General features: G+C 36.6%; 1 protein-coding gene across 1 annotated transcript; it reads right to left on the bottom strand.

The window, feature by feature from the left end:
- Positions 1 to 6,892: 6,892 nt before the first annotated feature.
- LOC122602535 (wall-associated receptor kinase-like 1) lies at positions 6,893 to 9,481 on the bottom strand. The gene is made up of 3 exons (XM_043775138.1): positions 8,581 to 9,481; positions 8,328 to 8,480; positions 6,893 to 8,213 (listed from the first exon to the last, which is right to left on the bottom strand). Exons 1-3 carry the CDS (start codon positions 9,416 to 9,418, stop codon positions 7,048 to 7,050), a joined length of 2,157 nt encoding a protein of 718 aa, XP_043631073.1. The 5' UTR covers positions 9,419 to 9,481; the 3' UTR covers positions 6,893 to 7,047.
- Positions 9,482 to 21,801: the final 12,320 nt, after the last annotated feature.

Here is a 21,801-nt window from a genome sequence, read left to right as displayed (position 1 = left end):
ATCAACAAACAAATTCACACACGAACACAAGAGCTTTTAGCATGGAAAACCTCTCATAGTGAGAGTAAACCACGATACCCTTAATAATAGAGCAATGCAATCAGACATTCCCTAATTGTGCTAGAGGCATACAATAACTATCATACACATGGTATAAAACATCAAGATGTATGGAAACAAACTAAAGACAAAAGAAGGAAAACATACAAAAATTTATTGTCTGTTCCAGCCATTGTATCTTGAGTTTTATACCTCTGAAACAAATTCAACCGTCCAAATGTTGGACCAGATGTAAGAAAGATAGTAACCAAAAACCAAGACGATCCAACGGTTCAATCTCTGAGGATAGAAGGTTTTCTGGGCTGGGTAAAAACTAATCTCATGGACTCTTCCTTTTTTCTTTTTCTCTCTTTCTATTATCTAATCTAAGTGTGATAGTGGCTACACCAAAACCTTATCAACTGATGCTCTCTCATCCAAAGCCAACAAATACCATTGACTTTAAGTTTGGGCTTATATGGTGGGCTTTTCCTCACAGACCAAGGAAACCAACTTAAACCCAACAAGTCTCCCCCTTTTTCTGATTATGAGGAAGAGTTTCCCATCCCGACAATCGAGCAACAAACCTAGCTTTCAAACAAACCATCTTCAAGACAATCTCTAATCCAATGATACCTCAAATCAATATGCTTTGTTCGCTTATGAAACATAGAATTCTTAGCAAGATGAATAGCACTTTGGTTATTACAAAGAACCACGTGTCGCTGTTGCTCCCGTGACATATGTAACTTCGTGGCATCTCTATCACAAGTAATCTAAATACCAAAGATCTATTTTGTTGGTCCTAAAGTCTTTACGAAGGGAACAAATTGGAACCAAGAGCTCAAAAATGTTTTTTTTCTTTGGGATATTTAGGTGGTGCTAAAAAGGTGTAGGATGTGGAAGTGTGATGGAGTAAAGCAAGGAGTAATTACAAGAAGAGACGTGGTTATTAACGATAGTAATTACAAGGAGTAAGTCTTATATGATCGAATTGCTTGTGATATAATTGTGTTCAAGGTGTTTATGTGAATTAATGATAGTATGAATAAATTATGTTCGTGGACTAGTCAATGTTGTTTATTTGGTTAGTTGATTGGCTAATGAGATGTCCAAGGTTATTTATCATGAAATTTAGTTAGTTGTGTAAGAATTATCCACGGGTCAACCCATACCCATATTCTAAACCCAACCTTATCCCTTACACCCTACCTATCCCCCCATTCACTCATTTACCATATCCCCCCCCCCTCTCTCTCTCTTCTTAAATGCAAGAACTCTTACATTTTCTTTCCACTCTCTCTCTCTAGATTAAATTCACCATAATAAATACTTGAAGCAAGATTATGTTAGGGGTTTTTTTCTTCATAATCAATGCAACAACATATCAAAAATTTAGGCTTTCTAAGTGCAAGGAAACTTCTAATTGGGTCAATTTCGGGTTTAGCACTTTGGTGGAAGATTTTGGTAAGTAAATGCATCCCAAACTCATAGTTTAATGATTATTAAACTTGTTTTGAATCAAACTCTTCAAGTTATTGGTCAATTTCGGGTTTAATGCATTCCTAGGTCAAATTAGGGTTCTTGGTTGTGTGAAATGGGTCATGAACAATTTTGGACAAGAAATGATGTTATGAATCGAATTTATATAGTGGGTTATGTTTGTTTATGTTTAAATTCATCTATTCAAGCTTGAAAATGAGTTTGGGGTCTATTTTTGATGTAAAACCCGTTTTTGAGCTGATCTGAGCATGGTCTTGTCGAGCCCAATCTTGGACTTTTCGGGATTGAATTTCAGAATGTAAAATGCAACTTTTAGTGCTGGGCTCGTCGATCCCAATGTTGGGCTTGTCGAGTTCGTGAGGCAGAATGAGTCAATGTTGAAAGGGCCACAACTTTTAAACCGTGTGTCCGTTTTAGGCGTGTAAGCTATCATTGGAATCGTATGAGAGTCTACCTTCTTATAGTATCATCCATTTGTGGTGAATCTATCCCAAATTTTCTGGGATTCCTTATTTTCCAATCATTTGCTCGTTTATTTGACCGTGGGTGACTTGGTTTGGCCTAGGATGACTTGTAACGTGATGTAGACTATAGCATGATGATTTAATATTGATGTAATAGGTTTGTGATCGTTGTGCTCCCCCGCTTAAGCTCATTCTAACAAATTCTAAGGCCCAGGTGAGTTCGTAGCCCCTTTTACTTTATGTGATTTTGGGGTGAAAAGTGTACAACGTGCTTTCTTGGTTTGTTGATCATTATGTGTTGTTTGCTTTGTGAATCAAGGTTGTATGATTGATTGGCTAGTTTATCAAGGTTATGAGTTTCGTTTGCTTTGTGAATCAACGTTGTTTGATTGTTTGGCTATGTTATCAAGGTTATGTGTTCATTTGCTTTGTAAATCAAGGTTGTATGATTGTTTGGCTATGTCATCAAGGTTATGTGTTCGATTGAATTATAAATCAAGGTTGTATGGTTGTTATGCGTTCGTATCACGGTTATGAGGTTCATTAAATGATCCAATCAAGGTTTCAAGGCTTGGTGATCGTTTAACGATCCTAATTATGAGATTATTTAATGACTCAATCAAGGTTTCAAGGTTGTGGGATCGTTTACCGATCCAATTCAAGGTTATATGATCATTTAATGATCTAATTATGTTCGTATCAAGGTTAAATGCTTGTTATCCCGAAACTTGTTTCTTATAGTAAAAACCTACGAACTCACCAACTTTATGTTGACACATTTTAGTATACTTTTCAGGTAATCAAGTGAATCAAAGACGTGATGGATGATTGCATTGCATGTGACACGATTAAGCGTGGACTTTTGTGGTTCCGTGATTCATTGCAACCGACCGAGGGTTATGCCTAGGATCGTTAGCCATCATTTGTCTTATTCTTTTGTGAACTATTGATGGTGTTGTGCTCCTTGTGCAGTTATTGATCCGTCACTTGTATGAGTATTTGAATTATGTATGGATTTCTCAAATCCTTGAATGCATTTAGTATCTCTACTTAATTTCCATGTCGTGTTGAGCTTTTCTATTAATGTCCCATGTTTCCGCCTTGTTGGGGTGTTACAGATGTATAAAGATACATTGGGAACTTTTAGTGTGAGTCATGATAGATATCGAATTGAGGTGGAGTTAGAGGCATGGCCGGCTCAATAGTATACTAGGGCTAGGCAAGTGCCTATGGCCCCCAAATTATAATGCTATTAAACTTAAACTATATGTTATATTGGGCTTTTTTTTAAAAACAAAAGTTCATAAATGTTACACAAATTTTAATAGATAGGCTTAATATAAACATAATAAAAACTAAAAAGTTACTAAAACCCAACAAATGTTTTTCAAGTAGAGATTAGTATCCTGTAATGTAACAAACTTTTAATAGATAGGTTCAAGTTGTGTTCATTGTATGTAATTATCTTTATATTATGTCTATTGTATGTAAAAAGGCATATGTGGCCACCATATATAGTTGCCACTTGTTAGGTTTTGATTGGTCAAATACCTTTTCTTACATACAATAGACATAATTTAAAGATGATTACATACAATGAACACAACTTGAGCACTATAGACATTCATCCAAAGTTTGTTACATTCTAAAATACTTATCCCTTTCAAGTATCGGGCCTGATTCTTTATCCTATTTTTCTATGCCGTTGATTGTTGCTCTATTTATTAAATTCCAACTACAGGCACATAAATTTCAGTATCTTAAGTAATATCAGAGGTTGATATCTAGTCATAAGTTATTGTTTGGCTAAGTGTTTCTAATAAGACTGAAAAGCAACATCGATTGTAGTTGTAAAATAGCTTAATTTCAAGTTTATCACTTGAGCAGATTTGGATATTGGTTATTTTACATGTGTCGTATGGAAAACAAACTAAAGAAATTATACCTTGGTTGTACGAATCATGCTACATAAATTGCATCTAAATTTGTAAGAGGAAGTATGAACAAACAATTACAAGTCATCTTTCTTAGAGCTACCAGAATTGTTAAGCCGGCACAGGTTAGAGGGTGATAAACTTGAGCAACCAGCTCATATTGAGCCACAAGCAGAATCATCTCAATTAAGGAGTAGTTATCTATTGGCTAGAGATAGACCAAGAAGACAAATTATTACTCCTTTGAGGCTCAAGATGATGATATATCATTAGTGGTTGATAAACCTTGTAGGTTATTGTAATTGTATTATTATTGTTGTGTTACTGTAGGGATTACAAGAGGCTATATTTATAGAGTATCCTAACTTAATACATGGAAACTAATATTATGGAAACCTAATATATAGAAACTAACCTATGTCTAATACTCCCCCGCAAGCTAAGCGCGGAGCGATTCTAGCTTGAAAAATAAATAAGAAAGAAACATAAAAAACTTAAATCTAAAAGCAACTTCTAAAAGCAATGTCCTCATCTTCAACTTCTTCTCTTCAAACTCCTTTTCTCCCCCGTTTCCGCCTCCGGCTTGTATTTTTGCCGGAAAAAGAAGTAAACCGCTATTGTGAGTAATGTCGCCTTTGTATGGTGGAAATTTGTGAATAGAAGTGGCTAGAACCGTCGTTAGTCAGAAAGATCTTCTAACCGTTGTTGTATAGGATCGTCGTTGTCGGTACGATCACTAAACAAGTATTTCATATGCAGATTGTTCTGCGAAGTGGATAGGACTGTCGTTTGTCGGTACGATCTCTAAACCATGTTTGTATAGGACCGCCGTTAATCGGAACGATATCTATACCTTTTCTAAGTGAATTCTGAAAGAAAGAAAAAATAATAATAATAATAAGAATAAAAAATTCGAAAATTAGAGTTTCTGGCGGACGACTAAGGATGTCGACGGAAGGAAAAACTAAAAGTAGGGTTTTCATCGTAATTCGTCAAGGAGTAAGATGGTGGCGGCGGTGAATCTTCACTCGCTGGAAAAGTGCAGATCTGGGCCGGAATTTGTAATTTCTGGCAACTCTGTCAGGTGACGCGTAGCGGCGCGTCTGATCGCCTGCAGCAACAAAAATTTTAAATGTTTTTCGTAATTTGATTCTTAAGCTAATGGTGGTGGAAGTGTAGTTTAAATCGAAGATATAGAGAGTTAATTGCACTCGACCAGATTTAGTCTGTTTCCATTTTTTTTTTCTTTTTTTTTTTTGCAACTGGCCAGCTCTGATACCATGATAAACCTTGTAGATTATTATAATTGTATTATTATTGTTGTGTTATTGAAGGGATTACAAGAGGCTATATTTATAGAGTACCCTAACTTAATACATGGAAACTAATATTATGGAAACCTAATATATAGAAACTAACCTATGTCTAATAGTGGTGTGTATGTCTAATAGTGGTGTGTATGTCTAATAGTGGTGTGTTTGCTGTTGGAGAGCAAGAAGATGCCCAGTAACCTTTAACATACCAAGAAGCCATTAGGTCACTGAAAGAAACAAGTGGATGACACTTGGAGTCTCGTGGGATAAGCCAATGGGTCAAAAAATGATCGGGATGTAAATGGATTTATAAGGTATTAACTGCGTATCTTCATTTCGAGTTAGATCCACTAGATGTAGAAACCGCTTTCTTACAAGGGGAATTAGAAGAGAAAATATATATGTCAACTACCAAATTTGATAAACAAAGGAGAAGAAGATAAAGTGTTCTTAAATAGGTCCTTTTATGGATTAAAATAGGTCCTATGTCAACCAGTCACAATTACCATTATACCATTTTCCCGGTGACACAATCTCCGGGAACACCATTTCCGGCGAGTTGCCATATTTTCATGCAAAGTGTTTGACGGTTATTTTTTGGCTAGGGGTTGTGCGGAAGTCATTTTTGAGTCGACTAGCACCGGATGCAAGTTCTAATTCGAAGTAATGTATAAGAAATCGTGAATTTTAGTTTTCCGGCGAAGTTTTCCGGCTAGTGTATACTGTTGAAACCGTCTTTTCTGTATATATATATATATATGTATATGTGAGTTTTTTAGGGTTTTTTATATAGATACTCAAACAGTTAGCCTCCACATGTGCAAGTCAACGCATATGATTATATCTATGGGATAATGGCATACAAATGTAATTACTTATGACAAAATGGTTTTGTAATGTAGTATGGTGACCAGTAACTTTTACAACAGGTAACACCATACATCACATAACCCGAAAAATGAAGGATTTTACATCACATAGCCACCCGAGTAGGTCACTACATTACATAACCATTTTGTCATAGGTAGTTACATTCGTATACCACTATCCCTTGATCATGGGTTTAAAAGTAGTTATGATAGTTGTGTGCTTCAAAGAGTATAGAGAAAAGCAGTTTGTGTATCTGTTATTGTATGTTGACGATATCCTTACAACATATAAAGAGAAGGATGAGATCAAGGCTACTAAAAAACTTCTTAAGGTGGAGTTTGATATGAAAGGTTTGGGTATGCAAACAAAATTTTAGGAATGGAAATCACCAAAAATAGAGAGTTAAAAAGGTTGAGCTGACTCAAACGGGTTACAAAGTAAAGCTAGTAAAGCCGTGAAAACTCCTATAGGTCCACAATTTAAGCTTTCAATCACAGATTCTCCAATTACTAAAGAAGATGTTGAGTATATCTCTAACATTTCTTATGCTAATGTGGTGGGAAGTCTTATGTATCTGATGGTTTATACTAGGCCCGACATTGCTTTTGTCATAGGTCTGTATCTAATCATGGAAGAACACATTGGGATGCAGTTAAGTGGATATTTAGGTATCTTAAAGGTACTATAGACTACGGTTTCGTATATGGGAAGTCTAAACATGGTGGGTGTAGAATACATAGGTGTGCAGATGCTGACTTTGCAAAGGATCTGGATAAAGGCACATCTTTAAATTGTAATCAATCATGGACATGTAGCATGTTGGCTTAATAGAACAGTACAATGTGAGAAATCAAGACTTAATCAAATATTAACTTATAGTTCAAACATATAATATGTATGACAATCATTAACTTATAATATGAATCATTCAGTAATGCTGTCTTTGAAACTCATCGTTGTTGATGTCGACGTATCATATGCAGATAGCGGTAGCTCCTCGCTGTAATTTGTGTGTTCAATACTCGCTTGAACAGGTAAAGGCATACGCCGTATTCTCATGCCTTCTAACTCTGAGGCTACTTCTTTCATTGTTGGCCTATTTTTTCCGTTGGGATTCAAACATCGAACTGCCAAATTAGCTATTGCCAAAAGCTCGTCACTTGAACCCTCGTTAACAACCATAGGGTCAAATATAGACATCACATGACCTTCTTCCATGCCAGAAATAAAATATGTAGCTAAATTTCTATGTTCACCAAATCTAGACAATGAAATTGGCTTTTCTCTTGTTAAGAGTTCAAGTAAAACCACTCCGAAACTATAGACATCACTCTTTTCAGTGAACTGACTAGACTGAAAGTACTCTGGATCCAAGTAACCAAATGTCCCTTTTACTAGGGTAGTTAAGTGAGTTTGATCTATTGATACAAACCTTGAAGTTCCGAAGTCAGAAACTTTGGCTCTGTACTTTTCGTCCATAAGTATATTCGTTGTCTTGATGTCCCTGTGATATATTGGAATGGAGGTTGCTGAATGCAAGTAAGCAAGTGCTCCTGCAACCTCTGCAGCGATTTGTATTCTCGTGTTCAAAGACATTGGGAACTCGCCACTCTCATCTTGAATAAGGTCATACAAGGTGCCATTTGAAATGAACTCAGAGACGAGCAGTGGGACCTCTGTCTCTAGACAACATCCCAATAGTTTGACCACATTCCTATGATTAACTTGAGAAAGTATGACAACCTCATTGATGAACTGCTCTATTTGGCTTTCATCGACCCCCTTTGATTTCTTGATTGCAATAATTCTCCCATCTGTTAGCATGCCTTTGTATACTGTACCTTGACCTCCACATCCAAGAATTCTGTTCTCACTAAAATGGTCAGTGGCTTTGTCCAACTCTTTGGATGTGAAAAGTATGGTTCTATCAACTAAGCCAGTATCTGTCGTCTCTTGTTGTTTAAGAAGTAGCCCACCATTGCGTTTAAAAAACTTCTTTCTCCGCCTCTTGTCAATTGTTTTCTTGATTATGTTGTTCAATGAACAGATAAACACCACTAGGATAAACAACCCAATGCTTGCGCTAACACCTAGAAGTAGATGAACACAATTCAAAAAATTGAAACAGGAATCCTAAAAAGGTTCTACAAGTTACTGTTAAGGTGTAGTTCCTATGTACATATCAAGTAAGTATAGAAGCTTACCTAGAATACCACCTAATGGTATGTGGGTAGAGGAACGGTCAACGTCACAATACAGTACTACGGGCAATTCCATGGTTTCCTCATCAGAGGATATGCTTGGCCTGCTTCCACAAACATGCCCGTTGCGCTCACAATTTTTACATTCCTCATTTTCTAGAACCACATAAACATAAGAATGTGTATCATAAATAATATCATCAAGACACGAACATAAAAAATGTATAAATCGTAAAAAGAATACAGAATCGCTTACTTTTGCACCCATTTGGTAGATATGGGTTTCCTTCATGTGTTACATCACACTGGCATCTAATATATGAATCCTCTAACGAATTATCATGATACGAGATCTGTCCACACTCCTGACGCTCATAAGATGGAATGTCATCCATTGTTATGGGCCAGAAAAGTGATATCGGAACAAAATAGAGGTTCCCATCAATAGAATGGCGATAAAAGTTTCCATTAGAAAACAAATCCTTATCCACCAAAAAGGCAGACCCACAGGTTCCGTCTGCACTGCTCCTTTCCAGGCTTGTTAGATTCAAGGTGAACTGATCAAGATAATAAGGAACCGTTGCTTGGCAACAACCCATGCCATAGCAGTTGTTCCTGTCAATAAACGTGTCGTTGTGGCAAGTTGTTGAGCATCCTGTGACAGTTTTCCCAAATTCCGTGATGACAGCATTGCCACACCCCTCAACGACAAATATATTATGCAAACTCGAAAATAAGAAGGGACTACTCACACTGCTGCCAGGGTTGATGGTGCTAATTAAGATCTGACTACTATTCAAAACTCGATTCTGGCAGTCAAAAGTCATTGAGACATTAACCGTGATCGTCTGTTGTTGTAAGCTTATATTCAGTACTTCTACGTTGTCGAATGCAGACAGATATGGTTTCGATGAGTTGCAATCTACATTGTACCGTTTGTCCAAAGAACAACTGACTCCAATTCCGAAAGGAAATGGAATCCCAACCTCCCCACACTTTTCTTCGCAACCTTTCTTTGTCAACTTAAGAGCTACAGTTGACTTTATTGTTAACAAAATCATTATAAGCAATTGGTAAACTTGAAATTGTTTCATTTTGTTGACAATAATAATCTGAGAAAGTAAAAGATATATAAAAGTATAACCAAATGATTATTTGATCATCTAGTCAAATGTGACACATAATTCAATTATTTCATGGATCTTTTTAATCAAAGTCAACCGAAGTCTAGTTTTTGCCCCTTTTTGTCATCCAAAATAAGTGGCTCAAAAACACACACTGTTGTGTACACTCTGACATATTCTATCTTACTTTCAATGGCAAATGGACACCAAAGTTTAATGCATTTTCTCTGATTTATGCATGTGGTCCTTTTAGTTTGCAAAAGCTTATAAAAGTTGTCATAAAACTTCAAGAATTACATTGGAGGTTCATGCTTTTACATTGGAAGTCAGTAGTTCATGCTTCCACATTGGAAGTCAATAGTTTCGATGAAGTGTTTAGCTTCATCATGTATTTTAGCTACATGTAACATATCCATACTTCTTGTAGACCATGGGCCATCAAAATACTTCTCCTAAAAGAACCATACTCTTAGTGATAAAAGAATTTGAAACCCAACACAAATTATGATACGAATTTATGATTTTAACTATTTCTATTAGTAATATTATGATTTTAAAGTCAAGTTTCTATTCTTTCTTTCTTAGCCAAGACATAAATACGAATGTTTTCTTTTACGGTGAACGGATGTCGAGGAAGTGGGTCATGTTGTAGTTTGGTTGAAGAAATTGACTAGTCATGTGATTCTAGTTTATATGTCAGAGGATTGAATTTCAGTTTCACCCCTTGCCTTTTTTCTTTATTTACAAAGACAATGAATTTGATAGTATTTGACATTGCACTCATAAGTCTTTGATTAATTCATTCTAATTAAAGATGCAAAATCTAATACTACAAAGGTTACATGGATGCCCAAGTCTCACAGAGAAAAAACTTCACCACAAGAAGTAGATAGCATAATCAATTGCTAAAAAGAAATGACAAGGGAGATCTGATTGCTACAAAAAATTACTTAAAGATGGTAAACGATAGACAACTTACATTTTTTTATAGGGATCTCGCAACATCACATGGGTATATAACAAAGCCAGTAGATCCTAGACGTAGATAAAAGAGCACTGAGAGCACATGCAAAGATAACCTCAAAGAAAAAAAGGATTCCAATGGTACAAAAGTTGAGATCAATAAGAAACATAAAAGTCAACCTTAATGACAACTTTGCCTTTTTCGCAAAAGTCTGCCAAAGCATCTTCCTCACATGACCAACAAAATATAAAGGAAAAGGATTATCAATCAACCCATCAATAAAACAAAATTTTGTATTCAATACAAGCCTTTTGCTGCCCAAAATATAATAAATATTTATGATACAAATTTTCCAGTAACATCTACAAAAGAAATATGATAAAATATCCAAGTTCTAGGGGAACGTAAAAACTCAATATGTTTATTTTCCAACTTTAGTTATGTCATATCAACATGGTAGTGAAAATAATGAATCATCAGTCACGAACCAGGTTATATCTTGAACCTGATCAATGCTGACAAAGTGAACTCCACCCTGAAGACCACTTGTTAACTTTCCCAGGCCCCGTTAACCAGCAAGGATTCTGCCCTTAACCACGAACTGAACCAAAAGAAACCAGTTTCACTGACAGCAATCCACAATAAAATGAGTGGCCAAAAGTAGGGCTTAAGGGTTTGGTTCAGCCGCCATAAAACATGTCTTCGTGTACTTCAGAAGTATCACAAAAGAAAATCATACATTGCATTGTGTGGCCAAACCATATAGAATTCAGCAAACCAACTTTCTAATTATGTGAAAATAAAGAGATTATCTAGGAAGCTAATCAGATAATATGAAAGAGTCTCACTTGCGGTGATTCAATTTTTCTGAAAGACATTATCTTTGTAGCTTCATGAAGCATACGATACATCATTGGCACCTCTTCAAAAAGCAGACCTATAGGAAGGGTCCAAAATTACATCGAGAAGCATACCGACACAGAAGGGTCCATAGTACATCGTAAAGGATACAAACAGGAAAGGCCCATAGTTACATGTAGAAGCATACTGGCATGAAGGTTGGTTCCATATTTACATCATAAAGCATACCGACACGGAAGGGTCCATAACACATCGTAAAGCATACCGACAGGAAGGGTCCAAATTTACAAGTAGAAGCACACCAACAGGAAGGGTCCATAGTTACATTGTAACGCATACCGACAGGAAGGGTTCATAGTAGCATCATAAAGTATACCGACAGGAAGGGTACATACAGTAGTTACATCGAGAAGCATACCAACAAAAAGGGCCAATGCCAAATTTACAAGGAGAAGCACACCGACAGGATGGGTCCATAGTTACATTGTAACGCATACCGACAGGAAGGGTTCATAGTAGCATCATAAAGCATACCGACAGGAAGGGTACATATAGTAGTTACATCGAGAAGCATACCGACAAAAAGGGCCAATAGATACACCGGAAAGCATACGACCAAAAGGACCCGTAGTTACATCGAAAAGCATACAAACAGTAAGGGTCCATAGTTGCATTGTAAAGCATCCAACGGAAAGGGTCGAGTCTAATCCAAGACTCTGGTGTCATGAAGGACCGCGAGACGCCTTTCTTTGCCGTGACCTTGGAAAGCATACGGACTGAAAGTTACACATGAAAGCTTACTGATGGAAAGGGTTCACATATTTCATCATAAAGCATACTAATTTAAGGGGTCCATAGACTAGATTGGACAACACTAGTTGGGTGCCCGTGCAATGCAGTGGTGTCAATAGACAACATGCAAGGTGTCGTGACGACGATAACTTACAACGTGACTATAATACATTGCTATATTGTGAGTATAATACATTGTTATTTTTGATTCGGTAGTTTGAGTGTTTTGAAAAGCAATTCCAATTAATGAAACTCATACCTAAAATGACCAGTGTCCAGTGAAGGACCTCTTCTTGGAAAGATTTCAAAAATTATGTTTAACGGATAAGTTGGTAACGTTGCAGCTAGTATGAAGTGATTAGTGGGACAGCAAGGAATCTCATCATCAAAATAAAAAGCAATCAATCTAGACGTCACAACTCACAAAACCTATTGTTCAAACATAATAAAAAAGCTGTTTTTTAGATTGATGCTTCAAGTACAAAATGGTGACTAACTCTTTCGTTTCATGCAGCCCATTTGTATGTTGTTTGAGGGATGCCCCAGCCTTTGTTGTACCTTACCTTTCGATTCACTCAGCTCAATGCTTAGCCAAAAGACCAACTTTTTTAGCGAACACGCAAACACATTCATAAAATTCAGCAGTATCATCATCACCATCGTCTTTTGCAGAGCTGAAACTCAAAAGAATGCAACATATTTATCCCAGATTCAATCTCAATGCACCAATATTAAATTCAGGTTTAGATTAACAAAGGGAGGCTTGGCAAACTCTCATTATGACCCAGAAAATGATATTTCAATGGAAATAGTGTAAAAGACTTTCCTCTCAAAAACAATAAATCCTTAACAAAACAAAGAAAGACATAATTAATGAGCTAGTTATCTATCTATACTACTATATAAAAATTATACACTTTTGTTGAAAAGTTAGAAAAAGGAGAGATGCAAAATGACCATTATACCCTTAATGAATTTAACTTACACCATTGGTCCCTTATCTTTTAAAATATCCCACTATCCCTTTAGATCAATTACCTCTACATCAATTACATTTACATTAACCTACACCACTCGACAGCGCCACCACCACCACCACCAATAGTCGCGCCATCACCACCTGTTGCCGACACCACCAGACCACCGTAACCATCACCGCCGCATTGCGCGGGTACCGTGCTAGTAAAGTACAAAATTATTGTAAATTACTTCTTCAATAGTGAAAAAAAAGAAGTATATATGAGGTCACGGGGTTTAGATCATTCTAAGAATCAATTGCGTGTTCTTGAGGCTTACAGTTGTTGAAGTAGGGAATCCCAAACATCCAAAACTACATGCCTTAAATAGTAAAACACCATGTTCTATATGTATAGACTGGAGATATAGAAGTTACAACTTTAGGAGAATGAAATTAGATTAAAACCCACTAAAAGAAAGAAATGCAATTCATTCCTATCTACAATAATTTATTAAAAAATACATCTCACTACTAGCTAGGACTTCAGAAACCATAGTCAACGCATCATGCAGTTTAATCAAAGAAACAAAACCATAGTAAACGCATAACAACTTAGAACACTATCTTCCAAATCTCTAAAGTCTAAACTTAAAAAGATATATGTGCCCAACAAATTTAAGTAATTTAAAATAATTATGATCACACAAACTATATGATTTCCACAATAAGAAAAAACAAATAAACAGAAACCTAAGACGTCATAAGGGCATAAATCACATGTTGGTCGACTTGTAACTTTTTACCCATTTGACGTATTGACCTTTTAGCTAAATTCTATCAAGTTATCCAGACTCATTGACAAATGGTACAAAAATGTACACCTGACATATATCTACAGCTTTCATGCATACCTAGAAAAAGAAACCCATCCATTTTAATATCTCTAGAACTGATAGTAGCAATCATGCAACACTTTCACATGCAAACATTAAGCCATAACTCCATAAGCTTTATTATCAATGCGAAAGATTAATTTTGATGAACCAAGTGCATGTAAACCTAAGGAACCTGAATAGAATGAAAAACTAAATAGTAAAAAGGATAATTTATGGGCAATTAAAAGAAGCATTAACGACCATGGTTTCCCATGTTACTTGTCCACTTCTAAGCACAATGGGTCTTAATTTTAAGATAAGAAATATAGTTGTACCACTTCTAAAGCACGGGCATTTTTGCTAAATAGTTTTCGCTCTTGATATTAACTTCAATGGGACAGTTATAGCCGCAGATTTAGCTAATAACATGCAAACAAGTTAACAATTAAAATTGATCCTAAGGTTCATATAACTAGTAATTAACAACATGCCGCGATTGAATCACCAACTTTTCATAAGGGCTTCTTTTTTCATAATGCAACGAATCAATCACAATTTATTGATAACAAAATAATAGAAGGAACTCCTTACTTACTGGGTTTGGGCTGGTGATATTTTGGGATATGTTTACTAATGTGTTCCTCGTATTGCATCAATCTGGCTCATATCAGCTAGCTTCCTAACCAGAAAATGATGTTGTATAAGATGTTCTAGTGGTCTCTACAGAAGCTGCGTTATGCCATTGACACCTGATTAGAAACACAAAATCAAATGGCTAATATTACCATCAATCATGTTAACTCATGTCTGCAGAAATATGCCAACTCGGGTTCAATATGATGTATTCATGTTAATCATATATATATATATATATATATCAATCCAATGAGAACTATAAAAATTAAAAACTAAAAACAATCTGATGTATTCAATCTGTTTATATTATTCACTGTACCAAAAGGAATCAAAAGCATACATTAAAAAAACCTTACCTTGATGCAATACGGACATTTAATCTGAAAAAAAAAAGGACATCAACACATATATGTAGAAGAGGGAATGTAGAGACCTACTTTGAGACAAATTCGATAATCCAAACAAAGAAAAACTGATCATTGATCACACACATTCATTAATCAGTTAAAACGCAAATCCAGACATTCTGTAACAAAAAAATAAAGCAAATGACCTAGAAAATAAATAGGGCTGCTCTAGATGATCAAAATATTACTCAAGCAAACATAATAGCATTACATATACATGCTTACCACAATTCATGCTTTACCAAAATAAAATAATCAATTAAAATGTTCTCCAAAATTAATATAGCATTACATACCCGGTGATTACCCCCTTTTCACATCCTGGTTTTGTTTTGATAGGGGAAGGGGAAAAACACGTACAGAAAACAGATTGTTATACTAAGGGTAATGTAGGTATTTTAGTGGGTGCATTATAAAGATAGAAATAGAAGTAGGGGTATTTCAGTCTTATCAAAATCTGAATTCTGCAACGGGAAGGGGATCAGTTTCTTTTATAAAGGGGTATAGATGCTGACGAAAGGGTCTAACGCCAAATATAACATATATTGAACACATATAACATACCGTCGATTGAAAATAAAATAATAGTACATCAGCGTGGTAACCAGCTCACATGTGGACAACATCAATGAAAAAGGATCGATCACTTTACATCAAAGCATATATGGACTGCAAAAAAGAGACAGATGAAATATACATTAAAATTAGAAAAGAGGAATCCACAAACAGATGGCTCACCAAAAGCAGGGCTAAAGGGTTTCATTCCATTGCACAAAAACATCAACAATCAAACTTCATAAATTATCAACGAATAAGGAACGAAAAGCAGCTTGATTACTTCTGGCAGACCATATGATTAGAGCATTTGGAATTCTTATAATAATGTACACATATAAGACTACTTCTTCTATCAGGTTAAGTTTCTAAGTAATCAGTATTCGAGTACTTCACAACAATGAATTCAGAAACGGAATTGAACCGGTCTAAGGAGAAGGTTCAACTGGACCGGATTATATTTAAAAATATATATGAAAGTTTGATGTAAATATCTTACATAAAATTTTATCTGCGGGTACATCTAAACCAAACACATAAACGACTTATTGACTAAACTGGATAAGGTCAAAAACGAGTTGAGACTGTATGAGATATGTCTTATAACGGGTCAGAAGTTAAGCTGCCTTTCCCAACTCCCCTTTAGTAAAATGCTGCATTGCGGATACTTTTAAACCAGCTAAATATACGACTTATCATTTTAGGACTAAAATAGGTAGGGTCAAAAATGGGTTGAAACAGTCCGACGTGTCTCGTAACTGGTCAGGTTAGGCTGCCTCCCCCAACTTACCCTTAGTAAATACTAGCATTTTTTAAGACGAATAAATAAAGAACTTATCATTTTGGGACTTAACTGAATAGGGTCAAAAACAGGTCCAAAAGGTCAGACATGTCACGTAATAGGACAAAAGTTTGGTTGCCTTTCCTTACTTGCCATTAGTAAATACTAGCATTGCGGATACTTTTAACCAAACAAATAAATGACCTATCGTTTTGGGACGAAACTGCATAAGGTCAAAACCGAGTCCAAATGGTCCAACATGTCTCATAACGCTTAGAAGTTAGGTTGTCTTTCCCAACCGTTGATTAACTGCTTAGGTCATAAATAAGTCAACAACACATGCTAACTTGTTTCAGAAGGGTCATGTTATTTCAGATCTCAATAGCCAACTAGAACCACAAACCAGTTACTAAACTCTAACCAATACCGCGTCGACACATCTACCAAGTTTGGCTAGGTCAACCTTCACAACCCACAATCTCTCTTAAACCATTGACCAAAACAGTTAGGACCAAAAACAAGGGGCCAGTATAAAGATGAGTTAGGTTATGTCAGAAACACATCCAAACGGTACGAGACATGTCTCCTAATGTGTCAGAATTAGGCTGTCTCTCCCAACTTGACATTAGTAAATGCTAGCATCGCGGATAAGTTTAAACCAACCAAATATACGACTTATCGTTTTGGGGCTAAACAGGACAGGGTCAAACCTGGGTCCGAACAGTCCGACATGTCTCGTAACAGATCAAAAGTTACACTACCACTCCCAACTTGCCATTAGTAAATGTTAGCATTGCGGATACATAGAAACCAAACAAATAAATGACTTGTCATTTTGGGACTAAGCTAGATAGGGCCAAAAACAAGTTCAAACAGTCTGATACATTTCGTAATAGGTCAGAATTAAGGCTGCTTTACAGGGTTAGCCTTACTATATGCTAGCATTGTAGATACTTCTAAACCAACCAAATAAACAACTTGACTTTTTGGGACTAAACTGGATAGTAAGAAATTAGTTTGCCTCTCCTAACTTGCTATTAGTAAATGCTATTATTGCGAATACTTTTAAACCAAACAAATGAACGACTTACTGTTTTAGGTCTAAACTGGATAGGGTCAAAAATGAGTCCAAACTGTCCAACATGTCTCGTAACGGTACAGAAGTTAGGCTGCTTTTCCAAAATGGCAATCTACCCGTTGACTAAACAGGTTAGACTCACAAACAAGTCAACTACACATGCCAACTTGTTTCAAAACCAGGTCATGTTATTTCAATTTTCTCAATAGTCAACGAGTACCACAAAGGAGTTATTAGACTAAGACAAAGCCAAACAGACACTAGCTACCAGATTTGACTAGCACCATCAACGGGTCAGGTTATGTCACTTTTCCAAACTCTAGAACCACAACCAGCTGAAATGCTAGCATTGTGGATACTTTTAGAGTAAACAAATAAACGATTTCTCCTTTTGAAACTAAACTGGATAGGGTCAAAAACAGTCAAAGATGTCTTGTAACAAGTCAGAATACCCAACTTGCCATTAGTAAATGCTAGCATAGTGGATACTTTTAAACCAACCGAATATACAACTTATCATTTAAGAGCTAAACTCGATAGGTCAAAAGTGGGTCCAAACAATCCGACATGTCCCATACCAGGTCAGTAGTTAGGCTACCTTTCCCAACTTGTCATTAGTAAATGTTAGCATTGCATATACTTTATTACTTTCAACCGAAACAACTAAACGACTTATCATATTCTGGATGAAGCTCGATAGGGTCAAAAAAGGGTCCAAACGATAACGGGTCAAAATTTAAGCTACATCCCCTGACTTGCCATTAATAAGTGATAGATACTTTTAAACCAAACAAACAACAACTTATCATTTTGGGACTAAAAAGGATAGGGTTAAAACTAGTCCAAACGGTCTGACATGCCTCGCAACGGGTAAGAAATTAAACTGCCTCCCCCAACTTGCCATTAGCAAATGCTAGCATTACGGATACTCATAAACCAAACAGATAAACGACATATTAATACTGAAAGACTTTCATTTTGGAACTAAACTGGATGGGATCAAAAATGAGACCAAACGGTCCAACATGTCTCATGATAGGTTAAAAGTTAGGTTGCCTCTCGTGACTTGCCAATGTTGCCATCAGTAAATGCTAGCATTGCGGATACTTGTAAACCAAACAAAAAAACGACCTATAGTCTTGGGACTAAACTGCATATTGTCAAAAACAAGTCCAGACGGTCGGTCCAACATGTCTCATAACTGGTTAGAATTTAGGATGCCTTTCTCAACCGTTGATTAAACGGGTTAGGACATTAATAAGTCAACAACACATGCTAACTTGTTTCATAAGGGTCATGTTATTTCAGATTTCTCAATAGCAACTAGAGCCACAAACTAGTTACTAGACAATGACCAATACCGCGTCGACACATGCTACCAGGTTTGGCTAGGTCGAGCTTCACAACCCACAATATCCACTACCCATTGACCAAACCAGTAAGGGGACAACATATAATGGGTTAGGTTGCATCACTTTTTCAAACTCTAGAACCACTACCAGCTGAAAATGCTAGCGTTGCGAATACTTTTTAACCAAACAAATAAACAACTTATTTTTTTGAAGACTAAACTGGATATGGTCAACAATGCATCCAAACGTTCTGAGACATGTCTCGTAACGGCTCAGAATTAGGCTGCTTCTCCCAACTTGACATTAGTAAGTGCTAGCATTGTGGATAACTTGAAACCAACCAAATATACAACTTACCGTTTTGGGACTAAATTGGACAGGGTCCAAACGGCCCGAAATGTCTCGTAACAGGACAGAAGTTAGGCTGCCAATCCCAAATTGCCATTAGTAAATGATAGCATTGAAGATACATTTAAACCAAAGAAATAAACTACTTATTAATAATAAATGACTTACCATTTTGGGACTAACCTGGATAGGGCCAAAAACGAGTCCAGACGGGGATATGTTTCGTAACGGATCAGAATTAAGGCTGCTCTCCAGAGTTGGCATTAGTCAATGCTAGCATTGTGGATACCTTTAGACCAATCAAATAAATGACTTGTAGTTTTGGGAATAAACTGGATAGTCAGAAGTTAGGCTCCCTCTCTTGACTAGCCATTAGCAAATGCTAGTATTGCAGATACTATTAAACCAAACAAATGAACGACTTACTATTCTGGGTCTGGATAGGGTCAAAAATGAGTCCAAACGGTCTAACATGTCTCCTAACGGGTCAGAAGTTATGTTGCCTTTCCCAGTTAGCAATCAACCCGTTTATCAAATGGGGTTTCAAATTTCTCAATTTGCAACCAAACAGTCATGTTATTTCAGATTTCTAATAGCCAACTAGAACCACAAACCAGTTACTACACTGTGATCAAAATCAGGTCACAACGTGCTACCAGGTTGGCTAGGTCGACCTTTACTCCCCACAAATTTCGTCAACCCACTGACCATTTGACCAAACCATTTAGGACCCTAAACAAGGGGCGCAAACCATAAACGGGTCAGGTTATATTGCTAATTTAAACTCCAGAACCACACAATCAGCTGAAAATGCTAGCATTCCGGATACTTTTAAACCAAACAAATAAACAACTTCTCGTTTTGGGGCTAAACTGAATAGATTCAAAAAATAGTCGGTGAGATGTCTTGTAACGGGTCAGAATTCCCAACTTGACATTAGTAATGCTATCATTGCGGATACTTTTAAACCAACCAGATATACGACTAATCGTTTCAAAACTAAATTCGATAAGGGGAAAATGGTTCCAAACGATCTGACATGTCTGGTAACAGGTCTGTGTTTGGGCTGCCTCACCCAACTTACAAATTAGTAAATGCTAGCATTGTGGATACTTTTAAACAAAACAAATAAAGGACTTATCATATCTGGGACGAAGTTGGATAGCGTCAAAACTGGGTCCAACGATCAGACATGACTCGTAATAGGCTGCCTGACTTGCCATTAGTGAATGCTAGATTCTTTTAAACCAACCAAATAAATGACTTGTCGTTTTAGGACTAAACGGGATGTCGTTAAAACTAGCCCAAACGGCCCAACATGCCTCGTAACCAGTCAGAAGTTAAACTGCCTCTCCCAACTTGCCATTAAAAAATGATAGCATACGGATACTGTTAAACCAAATAAATAAACGACATATTATTATATTAATATTAAAAGAATTATCATTTTGGGACTAAACTGGATAAGGTCAAATACAAGTCCAAATGGTCCGACATGGCTCATAACGGGTCAGAAATTAGGCTGCCTTTCCTGACTTGCTACTAGTATATGCTAGTAGTGGATACTTTTAAACCAAACATATAAACGACTTGCCGTTTTGGGACAAAACTAGATAGCGTCAAAAACGAGTCCGAACAGTCTAACACATCTCTTCACGGGTCAGAAGTTGGGCTGCCTTTCCCAACTGGCCATCAACCCATTGACTAAATGGGTTAAGGCTCATACACAAATCAGCAACACATGCTAACTTGTTTTATAACCAGCTCATGTTATTTCAGATTTCTCAATAGCCCACTAGAACCACAAACCAGTTACTAGACTATGACCAAAATCGGGTCGGACACATGCTACCAGGTTTGGCTAGTTCAACCATCACAACCCACAATATTCGTCAACCCATTGACCAAATCATTTAGGACCCTAAACAAGGGGTGAACACCATAAACAGGTCAGTTATGTCACTTTTCCAAACTACAGAACCACAATCAGCTGAAAATGCTAGCATTGGGAACTTTTAAACCAAACAAATAAAAAACTTCTCATTTTGGGACTAAACTGGATAGGATCAAAAAACAGTCTGAGATGTCTTTAAACCAATTGACTAAACGAGTTAGGTTCATAAATAAGTCAACCACACATGCTAACTTGTTTCATAACTGGTCATGTTATTCAAGACTTCTCGATATCCCACAAGAACGACCAACCTGTTACTAGACCAACTAAAATCGGGTCGACACATGCTAGCATTGTGAATACCTTTAAACCAAACAAAATAACGACTTATCATTTTGGGACTAAACTGGATAGGTTAAAAAACAAGTGTATGTGGTCTGACATGTCTCGTCACGGGTCAGAAGCTAGGCTGCCTCTCCCAACTTGCCATAATGCTAGCATTGCGGATACTTTTAAACCAAACAAAAGTAATGCTTCTTAATACACTATAACTTTACAAAGTCAGGTCTCCTGTCCGTATAGAATCTGATCCATAACAGTTATGCTTCGCCTTTCAGAAGCTACGTAAAGCATACTTGACAGAAAAAAAGCATTCCGACAGGAAGGTTCAAGCATACCCCAAGAAGGGTTCATTGTTACATAGTAAAACATTCTGACAGGAACGGTCCATAGTCACATCGGAAAGCATACCAATAGAAAGGGCCATATTTACATAGGAGAGCATACCAATAGAAAGGGCCCATAGTTACATAGGAAAGCATACCAACAGAAAAGGCCCATAGATACATCGGA

Source organism: Erigeron canadensis, chromosome 6, assembly GCF_010389155.1.
Source record: "Erigeron canadensis isolate Cc75 chromosome 6, C_canadensis_v1, whole genome shotgun sequence".
Taxonomy (NCBI): Eukaryota; Viridiplantae; Streptophyta; class Magnoliopsida; order Asterales; family Asteraceae; genus Erigeron; species Erigeron canadensis.
The sequence above is the reverse complement of the archived record's forward strand: the minus strand, read 5'-3'. Positions and strand labels throughout refer to the sequence as shown.